The sequence below is a fragment of the Apodemus sylvaticus genome, chromosome 10, assembly GCF_947179515.1.
Source record: "Apodemus sylvaticus chromosome 10, mApoSyl1.1, whole genome shotgun sequence".
NCBI lineage: Eukaryota > Metazoa > Chordata > Mammalia > Rodentia > Muridae > Apodemus > Apodemus sylvaticus.
In genome coordinates, this window is record NC_067481.1 from 3,272,682 (window position 1) to 3,295,684 (window position 23,003).

Consider the following 23,003-nt stretch of genomic DNA (forward strand, 5'->3'; position numbering starts at 1 on the left):
CCCAAGTGCCCCCATCCGTCTGCCCATCTTGGATCCGGTCTTGACAGGATTGGGTCTCCCATCTGCCTCCCTCTCCCTAGAGCTGTGCACATGGCTGGGATGCCACCTGCCCAGCCAGCCCCTGATCGCCTGCCCTGCGACTCTCCACAGGGTACCTGTGCCTGTATATGGAGAAAGATGAGCTGCTGGGGGCGACCCTCATCCTGGCGTGGGTCCCCAACTCGCGCATCCAGAGGCAGGACGAGGAGGCCCTACGCTATATCACCCCCGAGAGCTCCCCTGTGCGCAAGGCGCCCCGTCCTCGGAGGCGGCGTACCACAAGCCTGGGCGCCCCCTACCAACCCTCTCCCACAGAACCAAGGCCTCCCCTGATTCCCAAAGACGAGGACATCCTGGTGGTGGTGCAGAACACGCAGGATACTGCGCACAGCAGCCCTACAGATGAAGATGGGGAGAAGCTGGCCCAGGGCCCAGAGGTGGAAGGGCCCCTGGCCACCTCACAACCTGTGCACAGTGACTCTGGCATCCTGTCTACAGTCAGCTCCCAGGATGGGCTGGAGGATGGCCGGGAGCCACGGCCCGAGGCCGTGGAGGAAGAGGGTTCCTTGGAGTTGTCGGCTGATGGTGTGAGCAGGGATAGCTCCTTCGACTCTGACTCTGATGCGTTTTCCTCTCCCTTCTGCCTCTCACCCATCAGTGCAGCCCTTGTGGAGGGGAACAGCTCTGCATTCCTGGAGAGCGAGGGCAGGTGAGTTCATGATGCAGACTCCAAGACCCAGCCTGGGTTGCGGGCAGTGATTCGGACATCACCTGCTCAGTCCCTAAGGTCCAGGATCGGGCTCAGGCCACCACGTGGTGACTGAGAAGGATACTCGATGGGTCCCTGCGTTTATCTTCCCCAATCATCTCCTTGATCTGTTCCTCTTCCACAGACAGGGCTACTGCCTGGTAGGGTGGCCTCTGACCAGGGTTCCGCTGGCAGGATCTTTGGCCTTTTCTGTTCTTATTGGAGGAGAGTGTCAGGTGTGTCTCAGCCCCCAGGCAAACTCCTGCTCATGACCCTGTGTGGTACTGTGAGTTCATGTGGTGTTGTCTCGCCTGCTTCTGGGCTCTGTGTTGTATCTTTATAAACTGCCTGACACATGACCTAGCCCACTGGGATTGTTTCCTACTGTAGCTGCAGAGATAGAATCACAGCCCTGGGTGTTGGACAGAGAGTTGTGGGCAGCAGTCACGCTGCTGAGTCAATGTTCTGGTGCCCTGTGGGGAGCTCGTGCCCTGTGGGGAGCTCGTGCCCCGTGGAGAGCTCGTGCCCCGTGGGGAGCTCGTGCCTGGACTGATTGGCTGCTGAGTGGGCTGGAGGGCATCTGCTGCCCTTTCAGGAGTCTGGAGACAGGGTGGCTTGTCTTGTAGAGGTGTCCTCTGGTCGGGGGCCTAGGGTGATATGTCAGATCACCATGTCACCCAGTGTCCTCAGGGTTTTTAGGTCCTGTTGTGTAATAGAACTTTTCCTGGGGAGACACAACCTACGCATCTGCTCAGATAGGGAGCCCACAACAGACAAAGGTGTGGACACCATCGGAGTCCAGCTTGGTGACCCGTGGGTTTTATTGAGGTTACTTACAGGAATGTGGGTGAGGGCTTACTTACAGGAGTGGAAATGACGCAAAGACAGCTGCATCACCAATGCCCACCCACGCATGAGCTGGGAATCTGGAGCTCACAGCGCAGTCTGCAGGCAGCTCATCTCCAGGGGCCTCAGTAGGTGAAAAGCTGGGTTCTGCTGCTTGCAGGCCGCTGGTCTGGTCTCCTGAGGGCTCTCTGCAGCATTGGTCAGTCTCAGAGGGATTCACAGCTTTTATTGTTTACTCTGGCAGGAAGGGGCCTAGTGAATCTGGTCAGTTTCAGGGACTTCCTGAAGCTTTTTGAGTTGTTTACCTTCCCACTTAAGGAGCTTCCCTGCAAGACTGAATGTTAACCACAGGTCCTCAGAGGTTGATGCACGCATGTGTAACTGTGCAAACGCTGGACACCCAAGGATGAACCCACCAGACACCTCTGTCTTCTGTATCCCAGACATTGTGGTACTCAACGTGCTAGATTTTGGTAAAAGGACAATGATAAAGATGGTGGTGAGAGCCAGTGCTAGGCATGGAGTGTGTGACTAATTATTGAGCTCACAGGGGTGTGAAGTGCGGATTATGGCCTGCATCTTACAAGGGGAGGCAGAGGCTCCTGAAAGATAAGCTTGCCCCAGACCCACGCTAAACAGGGAGCCGGGGCTCAGCGACACCTGCCTGAGACAGAGTGTTTACAAAGAAAGAGAGGAAGCTCCATCCTTTGTGACGGCAGAGCAGGTAAAGGTTTGTGCTGCCAAGGCTGAGTTCAGTCTCCAGGACCTAAACGCTAGAAAGAGAGATCTGACCTCCACACAGATGCAGCCAGCCCCTCCTCTCTTCCTCTCTCTCCCCCCTCTCTCTCCATTTAAGACAGGCTGGAGAGATGGATCAGTGGTTAGAGCAGCCTCTTACAGAGGACCAGGTTCAGTTCCCAGCACCCATGTGGTGGCTCACGGCCATCCATAACCCCAGGCAATCTGGTGACCTTCTTAAACCTCTGCAAGTGCCAGACACAGACATGGGACACACACATGTGCATGCAAGCAAAACACAAAACAAGATAAATACAAATAAAAGGCACACCTAAGTCACTGTTTAGAAGTTGAAACCCTAGCCTAATAGAGGATCATCTCTGGCCTCCCTAGTGGGGCCCTGCTGGCTGTGTCACATGACACTAATGTGGTCCTTAAAGATAGGAGACCAGATCACAGGATGGGGTTGGCTAGCTTTAGTCTGTCATGAATTTATTGATCTTTTCGTGTTACATCCTGGCTCCTCCCTCCCTCCCTCCTCTCTCCCTCCCTCTCTCCTCCCTCCCTCCCTTCCCTCCTCCCTTGCTCCCTCTTTCCTCCCTCCTTCCCCCCCTTCTCTCTCCCTCCCTCCCCCTCCCTCCCCCCTCCCTTCCTCCATCCCTACCAACCCATTTTCCCCTACTCCTCAGAGCCTTGACTATCTGACCCTCCTGCTTTCCAAATTCTGGGATTATGACTGTGTGATAACCACAGTGGGTTTATCCAGTACCTGGGATCCAATCCAGGCCTCATGCATACTGGGCAAGTGCTCTACCGTCTGAGCCGAGTCTCCAGCCCCCAGACCTGCTTCTCCAGCACTGAGGAGTGAACCCAGGGTCCCTTACCACTGAGATACATCCCCAGACCTTTCCTACGTTTTCAGACAGTGGTCCGGCCTGAGTTTGAACTCACATGGTAGCTCAGGCAGGCCTTTAACTTTCTATCCTTCTGCCTCAGCTTCTGAGTGGCCAGGATGACAGGCCTGGGCCTCCAGGTCCCGTTCATTGTTATATTTTGAACTCCCCAAGGAGTTTCTGTTTGCAGCAGTCTTGAGAACCATGGCTGTGGAGAGGTCCAAGGGAGAGTGGGTCCTATATGCTGGACAGAAATAGTGTCGGGGCTGAGGACCGGAGAGCACTTGTACGGGGCTGGGGCTTAGCTCTGAAGACCTGAGTGTACCCACCTGGCCTGCTCCTTGAATCCAGGGAATTGAGTCCCAGGGAGGCCAGGCTAGGGCAGGGCAGATAATCTGGCTCATGGGTGCCCTCTAGTGGCAGAACTGAAGAATAGCATGCGCAGGCATAGTAGCGTCTGAAGATGGACAGACAGACAGACAGACAGGACAATGTCATGTTCCTCTTCCTTTTGTTATTTGGCAGGATACTCACAGAAGGCCTGAGTAGCTAAAAGCATATCAGGGTCCCTTGGGCCGTCTGAATTTGTCCACTGCCTCTGGGATATAGTCGGACAGGGTCCACCTCTAGGTGTACCAAGTTCTGAGGTCTCTCTTGATTCCCCTCCCGTGTCTGAGCGACAGCCTGGAACCCATGCTCTGTTGGTTCAAGGCCTTGTTGGGGGTGGATGCCTGGGACCTGGCTCACATGGATTGGGCGCTGGTGGCCTTTGTCTCCCTTTACCCTCCTGTCCCTTCCAGGGTGTCAGCAAACACAGCTCCAGTCCTGGCAGTGTCAAATATGACACCACAGTCAGGGGCATCTGGTCACCTCTTCACCTCCAAGAGGAATGGGTCCCTTCTGAAGACCCAGCTGAGTGTGAGCGTGTGTCTAGCTCGTGTGGGCGTGCCTAGCTTGTGTGAGAGTGCTTAGCTCTTGTGAGCGTGTGCCTAGCTCGTGTGAGTGTGCCTAGCTCATGTGACCGTGTACCTAGTTTGTGTGAGCATGTGCCTAGCTCGTGTGAGTGTGCCTAACTCGTGTGAGCGTGTGCCTAGCTCATATGAGTGTGCCTAGCTCGTGTGAACGTGTGCCTAGAGCATGTGAGCGTGTGCCTAGCTCGTGTGAGCGTGTGCCTAGCGTGTGTGAGCGTGTGCCTAGCTCGTGTGAGCGTGTGCCTAGCTCCTGTGAGCGTGTGCCTAGCACGTGTGAGCTGGCCTTGTACCAGGGATAGAGACTAACAGCAGGCATTCTCCTTATCCTGCCCTGCTCCAAATGCCCTGTGTGGAAAGTAAGATCCCCAAGTGTCGGAATGAGGAAAGTGCACTCAGGCGTCTGAGGCAGCAAGGATCTGGCCCACATACCCACAGAGGGAAGGAATGTTAGCCGACCCCACTAGTGAGTGCTCCTGAGTGTCTGCTTTCCCGCAGCCTGTGCCCCAACCCCACCTCTCCCAGCCCTGCAGCACCAGGCAAAAGAATCCCTTGCTACTTCAAGCAAATTCCTAGAGACTCAAAACCAGAGTGGGCCTGGGAGATGGCTCAGCCAGTCACAAGCATGGTGGCCTGAGCTCAGCCCCAGGGACACATAAATAGTCACGTGAGGGCATGTGCCCCTGATCCCAGCACTCCTGAGGCAGAGGCTCGGTGGTTAAGAGCGCTGGCTGGGTGTTTCTCAGAGGACCGGGAACCCAGCACCCACATGGAAACTCACAGTACCCAGTAGCTCCAGTCTCAGGGATCCAGTGAGACCTTCTGGCCTCCAGTGGTGCACAGACAGACATGCAGGCAGAACAGCCATTCACTTGACACCAAGCATGACCCCTGGCTTCCACACGTGTGCAAACACACACGTACACGTATGCACCAGGAAGCACACGGGGTGACTGATGCTGAGGCTGAGCTATGGGAAGGGCTGAGACCTAAGGTGGCTGTTCGGTGAGGCTGCAGGACGCTGGTCATGGAGGAGAACAGTCTGTTTCTGAGCTGTCCAAACATCGTAGCCCCTCATGCCACAACCCCGTGGAGCCCTGAAATAGGGCACATTCTTATCTATATTTAGGGTCAGGGTCTCATGTAGCCTAGGCTAGCCTTGAACTCATTAGTCAAGGGTAACCCTGAAGCCCTGAATGTCTGGCTGCAGCCTCCTGATATCACAGGAGTGTGACGTCACAGGATGTTCCTAGTGTATTCGGTGTTGGGGATGGAACCTGCATCCCAGACACACACTGCGCCAACTGAGCTCCAGCCTCAGCCACACCCAAGCACGTTAGTTGGGTGTATGGAGTACTACGGATTTAAACAGCACCCATGGCCAGTGTTGGCTAGCCGAGTCAGGATAAGCACACGAGAGAGTGTAAGCACAGGCCGGTTATCAGGCAGATTTTAGTTTTGCACATATTAATTTGTGATTAATATTAATCTTAGAAAGAGGGCCAATTTTTTCAAACATAGCCCTAAGCTGGGTGGGGCAGCACACACCCTGCACAGGCATATCTCTGTGAGTTCAGAGGTTAGCCTGGTCTGCATAGTGTCCCAGGACAGCCAGAGACACACAGTGAGACCTGTCTCAGAACAGATAACCCAGAGCTGAAATGGCTCGGCATTTAAAGCACAGACTGCCCTTGCAGAGGACCAGGGTTCAATTCCCATCACCCACATGGTGGCTCACATCTGCCTGTAACTCCAGTTCCGGGGATCTGACCTCCAAAAGCACCAGACATGTTTGTGATGCATGCACACACACACACACACACACACACACACACACACACACACCACACAGAAAAAACACCTATAAAAGCAAAATAAATCTAAAAAAATTTTTTTTAATTACAAAAAATATCTCAGCCTTCTAACGGTGTGAGCAGATGCTGATGGCTTGCCACCTTTAGTTCCAGGGAGAAGGCCATCTGAGCCTTCTCCCTGGGGACAGTGAGGGCCAAGTTCTCTCTCAGCAGGTCCTCTCTGTCACTCCTGGTACAAATTCCCAGGGTGCCAGAGCCAGCGAAGGACTGGTGTTTAGGTGAGGGACAGATATGGTGGCTTTGAGTCCCCAGCAGGGTGGTGGCATCTTCCTGAGGTTCTGTGTTCCTGCCAGCCTGCCAGAGGCCCAGAGGACCCTGGCTCAGCCGCAGAGGTAAGCAAGCGTCTTCAGCAGGGATCCTGTGTCAAGGTCCAGACACACACACACACACACACACACACACACACCTCTGTTGTTTCTGGGCATTTCTACCCCAAGCAGTCTCCCTGTTTTTTGGCCTCCGTCCTCCGAGCTGAAGCCCCAGCCACCTCAGGTGGAGGAAGCTTTGCCCTTGAATGGGGCATATAGAAGGGTGTGTGTGTGTGTGTGTGTGTGTGTGTATGTATGTACGTATATATGTATGTATGTATGCATGCATGTATGTATGTATTTTCTGGAGACCAGAAATTGTTCCCTGTGCAGGCAATTCATTGTGCCCACACACCTGTGTGGGGTGCACATGTCTGTGTGTTCATGCAGAAGGGAGGTCACACCTCTGTGTGTGTGTGTGTGTGTGTGTGTAAGGGAGGGTTAACATCAGATGCCTTCTTTAATTGCTTAGCACTTCAGTTTTCCGAGACAGGGTCTCTCATTGGGCCAAACTGGGTAGCTGACAAGACAGGCTGCTCCTGTCAGCCTTTTCAGGGCTGAGATCAAGGGTCCCAGATTTTCAAATGGTTGCCAAGCATCAAACTCAGATCCTCCGCCCCTCATGTCTTACTGTTTTGTTTCTCCTGGTCTTATGTGTCCAGGCTGGGTTTGAACTTGCTGCATAGAGGATATGACGCTGAAACTCGCATTCTTGCCCATCACTGAGTCCCATGAGCTCGGGTAATAAGGGTCATTGGCACACTTGGCGCATCTGTAGGATCTTTCCCTCCCCCTCCCTCCTCCCTCCCCTCCCCCTCCGTGTGTATGTGTGTGTGTGTGTGTGTGTGTGTGTGCGTGTGTGTTTGCTATGGGCAGGAAGGTGCCCTCGGAGGCCAGAAGAGGGCTTGCCAGTTACGGATCGTTATGAACCTTGCCTGATGTGGGTGGTGGAAACTAAAGTCGGATCCCTTGGAAGAGCAGCTAGTGCTCTTAACTGCTGAACCACCTCTCTGGCCCCTGCCAGTGGGGTCTTGAAATCCCCTTGCATCTCCTTGCTGCTGCTTCAGAGGTCCCCGGGTGTCTGCAATAGTGTCACATAACCGGCGGAACTTTTCATTTTATTCGTGTTTGCCAGATGTGAATTCTGACAAAGTGGCTGCATTCGTGGAGAGTGAGGGACAGGTTTCCTGGAGGCCATGCGCAGAGCCTGGAACAGCTGCTGCGGTGGATGTCACTCGGGTGTCACGCTGACTCTGTCGGCACTCGTGGGGGTCAGCCCACCTGGAAGGGTGAGCTTGCTGGAGTAAATGGTCTAAGTGTTTTTTGCCTTTGGGAGGAAACGGGTCCGGAACGAGTCATCAGCTCGACGGCTGAATTATTAATGGCGTTACCACGCATGGTTGGCGCGGCAGCCAGTACTCCCACACGTGTAGGAGACAGCGCAGAGTGCGAAGAGAAATCCGAGTATCTAAAAAGGCTCTAGAATTATTAAGCTTGGTGGAACCATGAACCTAGAGGTGTGGCTGCCCCAGAGGCTCCTGGCACCCACCCATCACCCCAGCCTGGCTCCGGGTGGCAGGGGTGAGCCATGCTCCGGGGTTGCTTCCTGAATGGCCCGGTTCTGTGTGACCATCACGAACAGGGAGGCGTGCCCAAGGAAGATGAACCAGGGAGGAGGGAACAGGCTTGGCCAGCCCTCTCAGTCTCGCCCTGTCCTTCTGTTCTTCCTCAGAATCTGCCCAGTGCTCTGAGGAGACACCAGAAGGGAGGAAAGGGTCAGCGGGGGTAATAAAGAGCAAGTGTAGAGAAAGGCCCAGAAGCAGGAGAGGACAGGTGAGCAGGTGAGGTAGGGAAGGGCAGGGCCTGTGGGTGTCTTAGTCACCTTGGGGACCTGGAGGGCTGGGATGGGGGTCATGTGGTAGAGGCCGGTCCACGGGTGCTGCCCCCTGCTGGTGGCCGGGAGGGTCTCCTGCAGAGACCAAGGGAAGGTAGCAGCCAGGAATCCCGAGGGGCGCCCAGGAGGATTGGATCTTCCTGAGCCCCACTGTGGGCTGCTGCAGGTGTTTGAGTCGCCCACCACCCCTGCCCGGTCCGGAAACCCCGGGGAGACCCGCACACCCCTCCATCCTGGCGCAGGAGGCTGCTGCTGCTTCCGGGAGCCGTTGTTTGGGCTTGTTTGCGCTTCTGCAGCCTGGAGCTGCGATTTATTTCTTTAAAACATCCCCTCCACTCGACACCCTGCAATCTGTTCCGTGCCGCGGAAGACTCGGCTCGCCGTATGTTTCTGTAGCACTTGGCAGGCTCCTCGCGGAGGCTGGCCTTCCCCAGCCCACCCCCAGTCGAGGTGGCTGTCCCCACCTGCACCTCCAGCTTGGAGGGTAGCCCTTTAGGGGTCCCCCGGGAGCTCGGGCGACAGCAGCAGGTCCGAGACCAGGGACTGGCCCGCAGATCCCCTGAGGGACGGCTAGAACAGTCAGGGCGGTCTCACTGTCGGGCCTGGAAGTCGAGGATGGCCGGGCTGCAATGGGGCCCTCAGTTGTTGGCTGCCACCCACTCCAGGAACTCGGAGGCTCTGCCAAAGAATTTGGATTGGGTCTCGACAGCGCCCGGCCCCTTCCACATGCTACTCGATGTATACATGTGTTTGTCATACACATGACAATGGGAGGAGCTGTGGGCCAGGACCCAGGGATCCAGCAGTGCTGCAGCCAGGCGCATCTCATAGCCAGATGCCCAGGTGTGAACTGCGTGCACTAGATCCGCAGTTCCCAGTGTGACCTCAGCAAGGTTCTCACTTCCCAGCCTCAGTCTCTTGACCTGTGAAATGGGGCCTTGGTGAGGGCATGCGGTATGTGCGGAGCCCCGGGCAATGAGCCCAGCACAGCAGACGCCACTCACAGTTGTTATGGTGACCAGACTGACAGGTGGCACTCTCATATACCTAACATTCTTCAGCCCTCTGCTCAGAGTTTGGTACGGGTGTCCCAGGGCCACCATGATAAAGAACCGTAAGCCAGCCACTGAAGACACGAGAAATACGTTCTTTCACAATCGAGACGTCTGTTTTAGTTCCCGTGGTCTCCAGCCTCAGCCACACTGTAGTCACATGACCTTGCTCTGTCTGTGTGCACACTCCCCTCTTGATGAGTGTGCTAGATTAGGGTCCCCCCTCTCCAGCACATCCTGATCTGAACCTCACAACACCTACTGTACCCTGGCACCTATGAGGCCTCCTGGCGAGCTTCCCGCGGAACAGGGATTTGAACGTTTCCCAGGTTCTGGGGCATCGATGTCAATGACTAGGACCAAAGTCGAGGTCCTGTTCACATCCAGTTGTAGAGAGGGTCACTCAGCAAGGTTAGCGGCTTGAGTTACCGGCCACGACATTAACTCTGAGCTTGAAAATTAACAGGGACTACGGAAGTCGGGCAGTGGTGGCGCACGAGTTTAATCCCGGGACTCAGCAGGCAGAGGCAGGCAGATCTCTGAGCTTGAGGCCAGCCTGGTCTACAGAGTGAGATCAAGTTCTAGGACAGCCTGGGCTACACAGAGAAACCCTATCTCAAACAAAACAACGGGAGGGGACGGGGAGGTGGCTTGGCAGGTATAGGACTATCTGGGCAAGCCTGACAACCTGAATTCAATCCTGGAAGGCACAGAAAATGCCAGGTGAAGTGGTGTGCATCTGTGTGTATGCCCAGCATGCCTACAGTGTGGGGAAGGCAGAGGCAGGAGGATCTCCCTAGGAACTCACAGGCCAGCCATCCCAGATTACATGGGAGTTGAGAACTGACTGACCTCTGACCTCCAGATGCATGCTATGGTGAGGGTTTGTGTGTGTGTGAATGCATGTGTGTGAGTGTGCATGTGTGAGTGCATGTGTGTAAGTATGCATGTGTGCGAGTGTGTGCATTGTATGTATGTACACGTGTGTGAATGCATGTGCATGCATGTATGTGTGTGCATGTGTGTATGAATACATGTGTGTGAATGCACCTGTGTGAGTATGTACATGTATGTTTGTGAGTATGTGAGTGCATGTGTGTGTGAATGCATGTGTGTGTGCATGTATGTGTGTGAGTGTGTGCATGTGTGTGAGTGTTGTGATACATGCTACAGTGTGTGTGCATGTGTGTGTCTGTGCATGTGTGCATGTATGTTTGTGTGTGTATGCATTCATGTGTGTGAGTATGATACATGCTATAGTGCATTTGTGTGCATGTGTGTGAGTACATGTGTGTGAAGGCCTCTGTGTGTGTGCATGCCATGTATGTGTGTGTGTGTGTGTGCATGTGTGTGTGCCCTTTGCACCTCAGCCCCAGTTGGCCTCTGAGGCAAGCCATGTGGATCTTGTTCTAAGTCCCCATAAGTGAGTGGGGCCTTAGAACATTTGCCTTAAAAATGACAAACTGGAGCTGGACCTGTGGCTTAGCGGTTAATCCCAGCATCCACCACCATCTGAAACTCCAGTTCCAGGGATCCGATGTTCTCTGATGTTCTCTTCTGGCCTCCGTGGACAACAGGCACACTCAAGGGGCACAGACATACATTCAGGCAAAATGAAACTCATAAACATGAAAGAAAATAAATCTTCTTAAAAGGTGATGAAATTGTTTGGCGTGCTGGCTCACACCTGTAATCTTCCCCCCCCCCCCCCAAGACAGGGTTTCTCTGTGTAGCCCTGACTGTCCTGGAATTCATTCTGTAGACCAGGCCAGCCTTGAACTCAGAAATCCACCTGACTGTGCCTTCCAAGTGCTGGGATTAAAGGCGTGCGCCACCACTGCCCGGCCTACACCTGTAATCTTATAGCAGGGAGGTGGAGGCAAGAAACCTGCTGTAAGTGGGAGGCTAGCCTGGGCTACATAGTGGAACCTTGTTTCCAAGGAAAAAAGAGAAAGGACATACACCTCTCCTTTTTCAGGAATTTGGGGGAGCACTTCTGATGCTGCATGGGCGGTGGTCACTGCTACCCTGTGGACTGATTTTCCTACTGGCCTCAGTGGAATCTGACTGGGACTTTGTGTCCCAGGGACTTGAGAATGAGAGAGAAAGCTGGCATTTGTGGTTTGTGGACCAGATGGGTACTGCTACTGTGTCTGAATGCCACCGTGTGTGGCAAAAGCCTCCGCCCAAAGTCTGCAAATATGTTCCTCCACCCCTGTGAACCTCACCAGAGACACGGAGATGTGAGCTTTGTATGGTATTTGTAAGTTGTGAAATATATATTTTTTTAAAATTTCCTTTGAACATTTAAGAGATTCAGACTTAAAGCAGGTGTGGCACATGGCTTTAATCCTAGTACTCAAAAGGCAGAAGCAGGTAGCTCTCTCTGAGTTCAGGGATAACCTGGTCTACATAGTTCCAGGACACCCATGGCAGCAATACAAGCAAAACAAACCCCCAGAATGTATGGACTGGAGATGTGTTATGGAACTCGGTGTAATCGTCAGCACATTATAAACCAGCTATGGTGAAGCATGCCTGTAATCTCAGCGTCCAGGGTGGGAAGATCAGACTCAAGGTCATCCTTGGCTACATAGTTAGAGGCTAGCCTCCGAGACATGAGACCTTGTCACAAACAAGCAAGCAAGCTGAGAGTATGTATAGGAGTGGGGAGAAGGAAGTCTGTTGATGGAATATTTTAGAATCAGGCATGGTGGCCCTCACCTGCAGGTCTGGAACTCGGAAGAGGGTCGTGAAGTAGAGGCCAGATGGGCTTCAGGATGAGTCTTGTCTCAGACAAAAGAAACGCCAGGACCAGAGAGATGCCTCAGCATGGCAATGCTCCTGGTGGGTGTCACACCCGATGGCCCACATTTTGTCCCAGGACCTTCATAGTGAAGGAAAGGACCGAGTCCTCTGACCTCCGCACCTGTGTGTGCGTACACACAAACACATTAATGAAATAAGGGAACAAAGATCGACTGTCTGCCTGTCTGTCTGCACAGCCAGTAGCCTGCACTTTGCCTGGCCCTGGTCTAGGCCAAGCACTGCCCAGGAGAGATGACCTTTGCCCCGTGCCTCATGGTGGCATCCTGGATATACCCCCACTTGGCCTCTGTTCAGTAAAGGAGACTGAGCCAGCCTGTGGGTGCCCTGTGGCTACAGGCACAGTCTGTAAATCCATGTGTGTGTGTGTGTGTGTGTGTGTGTATTCTGTGGCCTCATCTCCCACCACGTCAAGATACAGAGCACAAGGCACCCTTAGGACAGCGCTGCAGAACTGTCCCCAGCTCCTGTCTGCGTCTTTGGTCACTGCTTCCTTTCCCGTCTCCTCGAGGAACCTCAAGCACCACCCCAGCTGAGGTCTGGGTAAGACCACATGCCATTATATTAGCTGTGTGTCTCACGGTCTGGGTGTGACGACCGCAGTGTGACCATGCTCACTGAAGGACGTTGGTGGATTGCTTCCAGCTTGGGGCTTACAGACGAAGCCTTTGTGAATGTTCATAGACAGGTTTTTGTCTGGATGTTTTTGTTCTCTGTGACAAATTCCCAGGAGTGGGCCTGTTGGGCAACAAGGTATCTATTTCAGTTTTAGAAGAAATTGCCAAACTTTTCCAGCTTGACTGTGTCTTTTTTTAAAAATTTATTCATTTTATGCGTATGAGTACACTGTAGCATGTCTTCAGACACGCCAGAAGAGGGCATGGGATCCCATTACAGATGGTTGTGAGCCACCATGTGGGTGCTGGGAATTGAACTCAGAACCTCTGGAAGAGCAGTCAGTGCTCTTAACCTCTGAGCCATCTCTCCAGCTCTGACTGTCTCCTTTATATTTCCTCCAGCAATCCAGGATATTGATCCAGGTTTATTATTTGTTATTTTTGACAGTTTTATGCATATATAGGGCATATTTTTAATTTTTTTCTTTTGAAAATATTTTTTTATTTTAGTACTCGTGTGTGTGTGTGTGTGTGTGTGTCTATCTGTCTGTCTGTCTGACTGTGTGTACATGAGTGCAGTGTCCATGGGGGCCAGAAGCTTCAGATACCTCATAGCTGGAGTTATAGATGGCTGTGAACTGCCTGAAAAGCATACTGGGAACAGAACTCAGGAACCTTTGGAAGAGCAGTATGATCTTCAAAGCCAAGCTACCGCTCCCGGCTCCAGTGTGATGCACCTCAACATACTACATTGCCAGCATTTGTCTTTTAACCTCTTCCCTCTGACTCCCTTTGTCCTCTGCCTCTTCCCTCTGACTCCCTTTGTCCTCTGCTTCTTTTCTCTGACTCCCTTTGTCCTCTGCCTCTTCCCTCTGACTCCCTTTGTCCTCTACCTCTTCCCTCTGACTCCCTTTGTCCTCTGCCTCTTCCCTCTGACTCCCTTTGCCCTCTGCCTCTTCCCTCTGACTCCCTTTGTCCTCTACCTCTTCCCTCTGACTCCCTTTGTCCTCTACCTCTTCCCTCTGTCTCTCTTTGTCCTCTTAAGTAGTCCCCCATCCTACATCCATGGCCACTTGGCCCACTGAGTTAATTAGAGCTGCTTGCATGAGCATTGGTGGGAGGTGACTCCACCAGCGGCTACACCACTGAAGAAGATCTCTCCCCTTCCATCCGCAGCAACCATTTACTACCCAGAGCTCCTGGGGAGGAGGAGGGTGGGTCCTCACAAACTCCCCGCCCTCGTTCATGATGGAATGTTGACAGGCCTTGTGAGGGTCTCACATGGGGAAACACCACCGTTGTGTGTTACAAGGTGGCCTTTCTCCACCGTCCTCTCCATCTTCTAGCTCTTATGTCCTCACTGAACTCTCTTCCGTGATGTTCTCCAAGGCTTGGAGGAGGTGGTACAGACGTGCCGTTTAGGGCCCAGCACTCAAGATGCAGTTTTCTGTATCTCCACCGAGGCTGGTTTTGAACTCCTGGACTCCAGCAATCCCCCTGCTTGAGCCTCTTCAGTAGCCATTAGGACTATCTGGCTTTGTTTTTTTGAAACCATCTGGGCAGGAGGATGCCCACAGGCCCACAGTCTCTTCCCAGTGATGACCAGGCGCTTCGCATCTTTCCTTACCTTCAGCTGCAGTCTCTACACCGCCTTTGTCAGTGTGTCCCTCAGTGTGTCCCTCTGTACCAAAGCGGCCATGTTTGCTTCACTCTTTCTTTTCTTTTCTTTTTATGGTTTTTTGAGACAGGGTTTCTCTGTGTAGCCCTGGCTGTCCTGGAACTCACTCTGTAGACCAGGATGGCCTGGAACTCAGAAATCCGCCTGCCTCTGCCTCCCAGAGTGCTGGGATTACAGGCGTGCGCCACCACTGCCCGGTGCTTCACTCTTTCTTGAATTTCAGTACTTTTCGATTTATTTTAGAGACTAGGCTTTTGTTGAACACGCGTGTCTTATCCGTGTTCCCTTCCAGGCTCACACCTCTGATGCCAAGCCTTGGAACCCCTGGTCTAGCTGGGGATGGGAAGCTAGCTATTCCGGCATTTCCTGGCTTCGTGGCTTTGTGTCTGTGGCCCGTGTGAGTTAACTTGGGTGGAAGGTGTGAGGTTTGTGCTCAGACTGTGCCTCGGGCCTGGCGGTACGTGTTGGAGAGACTCCTTTGCCTGCAGAGCCCCGTCTCTAATGTCAGGGGGGGGGGGAGCTTGTGTGGCTCAGTGCCTTCTGGTTTTATTAAAGATCATAATAATCTCTTCCTTCTCTTTCTCCTTCCAAACCTTCCCATGCTGTCCCATTCAAATTTATAACCTTCTTTTCTTTTTCTTTTTCTTTTGGTTTTTCGAGACAGGGTTTCTCTGTGTAGCCATGGCTGTCCTGCAACTCACTCTGTAGACCAGGCTGACCTCAAACTCAGAAATCTGCCTGCCTCTGCCTCCCCAAGTGCTGGGATTAAAGGCGTGCGCCACCACCACCCGACTCCTTTTTTTTTTTTTTTAAGATTTATTTATTTTGTGTATATGAATACGTTGTAGTTCTCATCAGACACACCAGAAGAGGGCGCCAGATCTCATTACAGATGGTTGTGAGCTACCATGTGGTTGCTGGGAATTGAACTCAGGACCTCTGGAAGAGCAGTCAAGTGCTCTTAACCACTGAGCCATCTTGCCAGCCCCTTCTTTTCTTTAATTGTTGTTGTTGTTGTTGTTGGTGGTGGTGGTGGTGGTGGTGGTGGTGGTGGTGGTGGTGGTGGCGGGGTGTGTGTGTGTGTGTGTGTCTGTGTGTGTATGTGTGTTCCCAAGTGTATAAATACAACCTGCTCAGTCTGTGTAATATTACCTTATGTGTGTTCTCAGGGCTGACCACGGCCTAACCAGCCGGTGCCCTTCCCTGAGGAAGACTGTCTCTCCCACACTCTACACTACAGGCATTCCACGGTTGCCTGTAGTTCTCTGTGTGGGGGTAAGGCCTCGTGGGTGTTCCCCATCCACCTTAGCATGTCTGTTGGCACCATTCTTGTTCCTGTCACATTTAGGTCATGTTGGGGAGACCTTGTGGGTGTGGCTTCTGACATTTCTAAGAGAGACAATCTCACAATACTTGGCTATGTTGTTGAAAGCAAAAGTGATGTAAAATGAACCATTGAAACTACCCGGGTGTTGAAATCAGTATCTGCTCAGTGTGGGGTCCATACAGAATCACTCAAAGGGGGTTTGCATCCCATCCGGTGCCCTGGGAAATCAGAACACAGTTCAGCATAGGGTTGCTGCATTCGGGTATCAGGAGTGGCCCGTGACCTGCAGTGCCCTCGATTCAGTGCACTGTATTGTCCGTGACTTGGTTTAGGGCTCTCTGTGGTGCATTGTTTAGCGACCAGCTTTGTCCATCGCTAGGACCCCTCACTGTCTGTGGCTGGGAGCCCTACATTGTCAGCAGCTTTGAGCCCTCTGTGGTTCAGTGTGGTTCTGTACTGTTGAGGTCTGGCCTCAGCTCCCCCTACCTGTTCTTGGGCAGACTTTCCCTTTGTAATAGTCATATGGCTTCTGGCAAGAGGGCTGATCTGGCTAACTGCTCCTGTTAGGAAATCCTGCAGACCAGACTCCTCCCCTCTCCGAACTGGGATTCCAGCTGCAAGGGAACTGGGCTATAGAGACAGGGGATGGGGACATTGGATGGTCAGGTTTGTCTTGAACTCAACTCGATTGTCAGCAGAGACTGGCAGGTCTTAAACGGCTGAACGCTTCTGGTTAAAGCTCCCAGGTCGTCGAGGAAGGAAGGAAACTACTGCCCCTAAGCTGAAGAGGCAAGTGTCCCAAGAGACAGGTCATCTCCCTCCTGATCCCATCCCTTCCCCCCTTGCCCAGGGCACCTGAGCCAGGACTGGGAACTTCTCCACAGCCTCCAGGGGTGCGGGGGGGGGGGGAGGGTTATCCCTGACGTAACCTAGCCGACTGGTTGCACAGGCTCCTGCGACTCTCTGGGGCCTGTGCTCTACATGCAGGAGCTGCCCTGGGGAACCAGCAGCTGTTGGCCTGTCTCTTGCATCAGCAGCTCAGATAGATCATCAAGGCCAGCCTGAGGTCTCAGGCACCCTTAGGGAATGACGTGGCGGCATCCAGGAGATCATGCAGTGCCTCTAGGGGCCCAAGCTGGCTGTCGTAATGTAACCAACACATGACGAAACCCTCGGAAACCTGGGGGCTTTTGTCCTGAGCGGCAGACACCCTTATCTGCCTCTGGCTCGAATGCCTACACTTTGCAGTCAAGCCAACGGCACCTTCTGTCTGTCTCAATTCCTGTTCCTAGGCACCTGTGTCATAGGCATGCAGGACATGGGGCTCCTGCTGACCCCTCACTTTTCACGAGTGTGACCCCTCTCTGGAGTGTGCCCCTTGTTTCAGGGAACCACGTGGACAGCCACCCAGTCTTACTCAGCCACATGTCACTCCGAACAGCCCATCCTCCTGCTTTGATCTTCCTCAGTTGCCAAGGGTAAAACAGGTGGCCCTAATGGTGGGCCCTGGCAACCAAACCCTGGGCCATGTCTCTGCTCTGCCTGTCCACTGCATGATGGGGCTACAAGACAGCCCTTGGGAGAGGCTTTAGACCACGGGTCCCGAGATGACTGTCGAGTTCTAGTCTTCTGTGGAGCTCTAGCCTGGCTCATGTTTGTTCTAGTGCCTTCTTTACTCTAGAGCCCTAGGAGAGGAGAGCTTGAGACTGTTCACAGGATTTAAACACCCGCCTCTGTTCCATTTTATTCTGTGGCTCTTAGACATGTTTAAGAAAAGCGGTTTCTCCCAGGCACAGCTCAGGAACCCATGCTGACGGAGGGCTAGGAGACAAGGGGTGAGGTTGAATGCTTTGTAGGTCACTGGAGGAAGCAGCTGTGTGGATCTGGGATGAAGGGAGCCAGGACCTACAGAAGCAGGAACTAAAATATGGCTCTGAAGAGGACAGCACAGGGAGATGGAGAAGGCACCAGCATCCGCTGCACGTCTGTAAATATTTAAACACAGCAAGGTTCATGTTTGGTAGTTCAGTCTCTCTCTGACGCTGGCAGCCATGTCGAGTGATCGTCTCCTCCCCACAGTGTTTCAGAGGCTTGTGGTTCCAAACACCACTATTTTATTTGGGTCACAGACTCCCCTCTTGGGAGATGTGGAAACATGGTCCTTGTAGGTAAGGCTTCATGACCAGCATGCGCCCCCATCCGTTAGTCTCCCTGGTGGGCGTCAGTTCTGAGGGGTTCAGGGCTACAGCTACCAAGATCATGGGTGCTCAGGAGGACTGTGAGGGACGGTATCAGCCTGCACCAGGCCCACCCGGGGTGAAATGCCTTGGGAGGAGCTGAGAGGCATCTGTCAGGATGGGCAGTGGCCATCGCTGAGGACGCTCCTGGGCACAGGGCATGGCGACCCCCAAAGGGCCCATGTGGGCCCCAGCTCCTTGCAGAACGGTGGTCACCTCTTACCACAGGGTAGGGTTTGGGTTCTGTAGCCCCAACCTTCCCTCTTTGCTGTGCCGTTCCTCATAAACAGAAAACCAGGCGCTGTCCCCAGAAATTCTATTGTGTGGAGTTGGCAGCGCAGGCTGCAGGGATCTCTGGGTGCCCAGCAGGTGGCAGTCTTCTCCCAGATCAGCAGGGGCCATCCACCAGACACTTCCATCCATTCCTTCCTCCTGGACACCACACCCTTTCCCTTCTGTTCTTCCTCCTTGTGGTTGGTTTTAGGGAAAACTAAACAGCCCAGGCAGCTGTTGAGACCCTCCCCCTGAAGGCAGTTGTCATGACAACTGACTTAGTTTTGGTCAGTGGGGATGAACTCAGGCCCAGACCTGGCTCCTTGCTGTGGCCTGCCTGAGACCAGAGCCTGCCTTCCCCTTCCCCACCGCCTCTGCTTCCTCCTTGGGTGGTGGTGAATGTCCCTGACACTGAGCCAGCCGCAGCCTCTTTAGAGACCAAACAGGTTCCAAACTGGCTTGGCCACTGGCCCCAGAGCAAAGGCAAGTGGTTGATGTCTTGCATGGAGTGGGTGGCCAGCTGGATACAGCCTGCTTCCTATCCTGTCTACTCACTCTCCATGGGCACAAGACAGGCCCACTCACTCAAGGGCGCCTTGTCTGGGGCTGACCAGTGCCTTCTGCTTCTCCCCCTGCCCCCTACTTTTCCAAGATATGGTCTCCTGTCCCAGGCTGACCTCAAACAACGTAGGTAGCTGAGGTTGACTTGGATCCTGCTTGGTCCTGCTGACTCTCTATGTAGATTCCAGATGAAATTTCAGGCACGCGTCATTATGCCAGGCTTTGTGCGTGTGTGTGCACACGTGTTTTCATGTGTGTGCACATGAGTGCCGAGGCCCACATACATCGACACTGGGTGTCTTCTTCAGATATTGAGGCAGCTTTCTCTCTCTCTCTCTCTCTCTCTCTCTCTCTCTCTCTCTCTCTCTCTCAAAGATTTATTTATTTATTATATGTGAGTACACTGTAGCTGTCTTCAGACAATCCAGAAGAGGGCATCAGATCTCATTACGGATGGTTGTGAGCCACCATGTGGTTGCTGGGATTTGAACTCAGGACCTTCGGAAGAGAAGTGAGTGCTCTTAACCGCTGAGCCATCTCTCCAGTCCAAGGCTGCTTTCTCATTTAAACCCAGATTGCTTCTGGAACCCTGTCTCTGCCCCACAGGGCTAGTTTACAATCCAGGCATTGATCCGGGGCAATGGATTTGTACTCTGGGCTTCACGCTTGCATAGCAGAATATTTTACCTGCCTTCAGATACTTTTTTACTGTTATTATTATGAAGATGGTCCACGTCCATACAGCAGTGTTAGAAATAAAGAGGAGGGGAGGGGGAGAGAGGTGGCCAGCGGGTCAGAGCGCTGTGACTCCTGTGGAGGACTCAGGTTCCCTCAACCTACGCGGCGGCTCCCAACCACCCATGACTGCAGTTCCAGTGACCTGAAGCCCTCATCTGACTATTGTGGGTGCCAGGACATATGTGTTGCACACACACACACACAGGCAAGTAAAATAGATATCTTTAGAAGCAAACGAAAAAAAAAGCAGACTGGGAAGGAGGGTGCCTGCTAGCACACGCAAGGCCCAGGTTCGATCCCCGACACCACCAAAAAGGGACCAAACAAAATGGGGAAAAAAAGAAAAACTTGACAAGAGCCAGTGTGGGGTGAGTGCCTGTACTCCCTCTAGGGAGGGGGGGCAGGATCACTAGTTAAAGGCTAGCCTGGGTTCATAATGAGTTCCAGACCCCTGTTTCAAACAAATAAATAAAAAATAAGGAAAGAAGTATGGAAAGAGAGGAAGAAGGGAAGAGTGGGGGAGGGGAGGGGAGGGTGAGCGGGAAGAAATAAAGAGGTGGAAATGACATTTTGAAGGACTAAGAGCAGTGGTCCGACTGGGCTTGCACATCCAGGTTCACAGCCTCGTGGGTCACGGGAGGCGGACGTGGGGCGTGGAAGATCAGGTGATCATGCAGAAGAGTGGGCGGATCCATGACCTGGAATATAGGGCTGGGGGCGGGGCTCAGTGGCAGAGCCTGTCTGACATGCCTGACAAGGCCCTGGGGTTCCATGTGCGCGCGTGCGCGCGCGTGCGCGCGCACACACACACACACACACACACACACTCATCATCCAGCCTTCTAGGGGGAGAAAATTCAGACCGTGAGGACGCTATGCTTAAGGTGGTAAATTGGTGTTCCCGGAGGGAGGTAAAGTCAGGCTCTCCAGGAGATAGGACCCACATCTGTCCCGTACCTATTCCTGGTCCTCCGAGGAGAACTGCCTTTCCCACCAAGGCCATCCTGGACCAACAATTATTCTTGAACCTTAAGCGTTGGGAAAACACACTGAAGCGATCCTGGCCTCCAGCCAAGGGCAGATCTAGCTAGCACTTGGCAGTATGTTCAAAGGGAAAAGCTGATGGGGGTGGGTGTCCACTTGACCCACCACCACACTGCATACCTGATGCGGGGTGGAGCCATGGGTGTGGCCATGGGTGTAGCATGCTCTCTCTGATCACTCAGCTCTGCAAGCAGGTCCTTTCCGGGGGCGGGGGAGGGGGGGGCACGGTACTTTCAGAGCTCCAGCAGGTCAGGGGTAGCTCTTCCTCAGTGCTCCTGTGAGCTTCAGAAACCGCCTCTCCCATCGCCCCCTTCTGAGATTGGAAATACAATCTAGGTTTTTTGGGTGTGGACAGTGGGCGGAAGGCCTGCACTGGGGGAGACAGTTCATGGGCCTGGGGCCCCAGGTCCTTAAAGTCTGACCTCTTGACCTCAGGCACCCCACAGAGCCGGATCCCTAGGCTAGTGCTTTGGGGATCCTGAATGGAATGATGGGGAGGCCCACATGAGCCCCCTTCTCCACCCTCTGCCTCAGTAATCTTTTCCATACTCTCCAACGAGGCAGTGAGGGCAGACCTTGGTCCTTTTAAAGCTCCACGGTTCGTTTATGTGTTAAAAAGAAAGTACTCGCACCTGGCTCAGCCAGCAACCGTGCCAGCAGACCGTGGGTACATGATCCAGGGCTGCTGGAGAGGCCCTATGGTCCGTAGGACCTCGGTGGTAACCAGGTTGGATGCAGCCATTGGTGTCGCAGTTCTGGCCTGATAGCCAATCATCTCTTCCTCAAAGTGCTCCAGATACATTTGATCCGTCTTGTGGGTTTCCAAAGCTGTAGTAACAGTTTATCCACAGCGTGACCCTTGTGTTTGGTGGGTGCAAGCCCCTGATCACCTCACACCTCCCTGTAGGGCCCTTGAGGCTTCTGGGAGAGCTCACAACCTTCACCTCAGTCCACTGGGAGCCTGAGACCTTGGCTGACTCAGCATGCTGTCACTGACAAGAGCCATCCTGTAGATGGCGCTCATGGAGACTTGCCAGTCAGCAGATGACAGGACCAGCCCACCCACAGGGTCAGCACCGTGTCCTCTGTGTCTTTGCAGATTCTGTGCCCTCCAATGCAGCTGGCCACAGATCAAAAATACCCGGGGAGTGGGGGAGAATGTGCTTGTATCGAACACATGTAGGCATTTTTCCTGTCACCATCCTCTATAAAGACTGTTGACACAGCATTTATTCTGCAGGGTGGTGGTATTGGTAATCTATGGGTGATTGAAAGCACACGGGAGGGCGTGTGTGGGTTCTGGACGTCGCTGCGACATTCCGTACGAGAGACTTGGGCATGTGGGGAGCCAGTCTCCATAGAGGGGAGACCGTTTATAAAGCCGTGTTCTTAGCAGCACAGAGCACACCAGCTGGAGATAAGGGGCCTGTGGGGAGCATGGGGAAGAGGCAAAGGCTGCTCTCTATTTATCAGCGCTTCCCCAGAGCAGGTCAGAAGGTCAGAGCGGAGCCCAGTGTTCACTTGGAGCATAGCGCCTGTGTCCCTGATGGTGACAGATGAGCAGCTGACTCAGGAACCCCACCCAGCGTCTCCACTGAGTGACTGTGTGAACAGAGCGGTCTGTGGTAGGATGCACCCCGGGACCCACTTGACTTCAGATGTTAAGTCGTCCTGGGATCTCTGGCCATCGAAGGCGCTGCAGCTGACCCACTGGGGTCTTGCTGAGTTTGTATCCCCAGTCACCCCTCCTGGTTGGTGCCTTTCAGGGAAACTCTTTTCTCTTTCAGTGGTTTAATGGCTTCCCCTTGGCCACAGACTGAGGGTGTTGGACCTTGAGGGAGTAGGGTCTCTTTCTCTCATGCACACAAGTAGAGAGAGAACACGCAAGAGAGAGTCAGAGGGAGACTTTCATCCACTGTTGAGACCCAACGACCTGATGACACAGGTTAGTCCCTGCTGCCAAGCCCCTTGGAGACACACCCCAAAGAACAGTCCCTGGGGTTGGCCCAAACTCACGGCTCTCTATAGCAGACAAAGGAAAATATTTTCAGTGGGACCAGTTCAGCTATAAGTGTGGCTGAAGCCAAGGAACTTGGCCATCTTATTGGGTGACTCACAGGACAGAACTGTTTGTGTAATGTGTTGTTTTGGGGAGTGCATGAAAGACTCTGCAGATGCCTTCTTGCTGAGGGGCACAGGCTGGGGCTGGGGCTGGACAGCCACCTCCTGAGGAAGTCACTGGGACAGAGCTCAAAATAAATAAAATCATTCCCGAGGATGCACGGCCTCCTCCTCTCCCCTTTCTGCATACACACATGTACATACATATATATATATACTCA

General features: G+C 53.4%; 1 protein-coding gene across 3 annotated transcripts in view; it reads left to right on the forward strand.

Annotated features, from left to right (window-relative positions):
• Tbc1d16 (TBC1 domain family member 16) overlaps positions 1-23,003 on the forward strand; it is an 84,080-nt gene that overhangs the window by 19,809 nt on the left and 41,268 nt on the right. For all 3 annotated transcript variants that reach the window (XM_052195871.1, XM_052195873.1, XM_052195874.1), the window contains exon 3: positions 151-748. In XM_052195871.1, the coding sequence (XP_052051831.1) occupies positions 151-748 (598 nt within the window). The remainder of the gene's footprint in view (positions 1-150; positions 749-23,003) is intronic.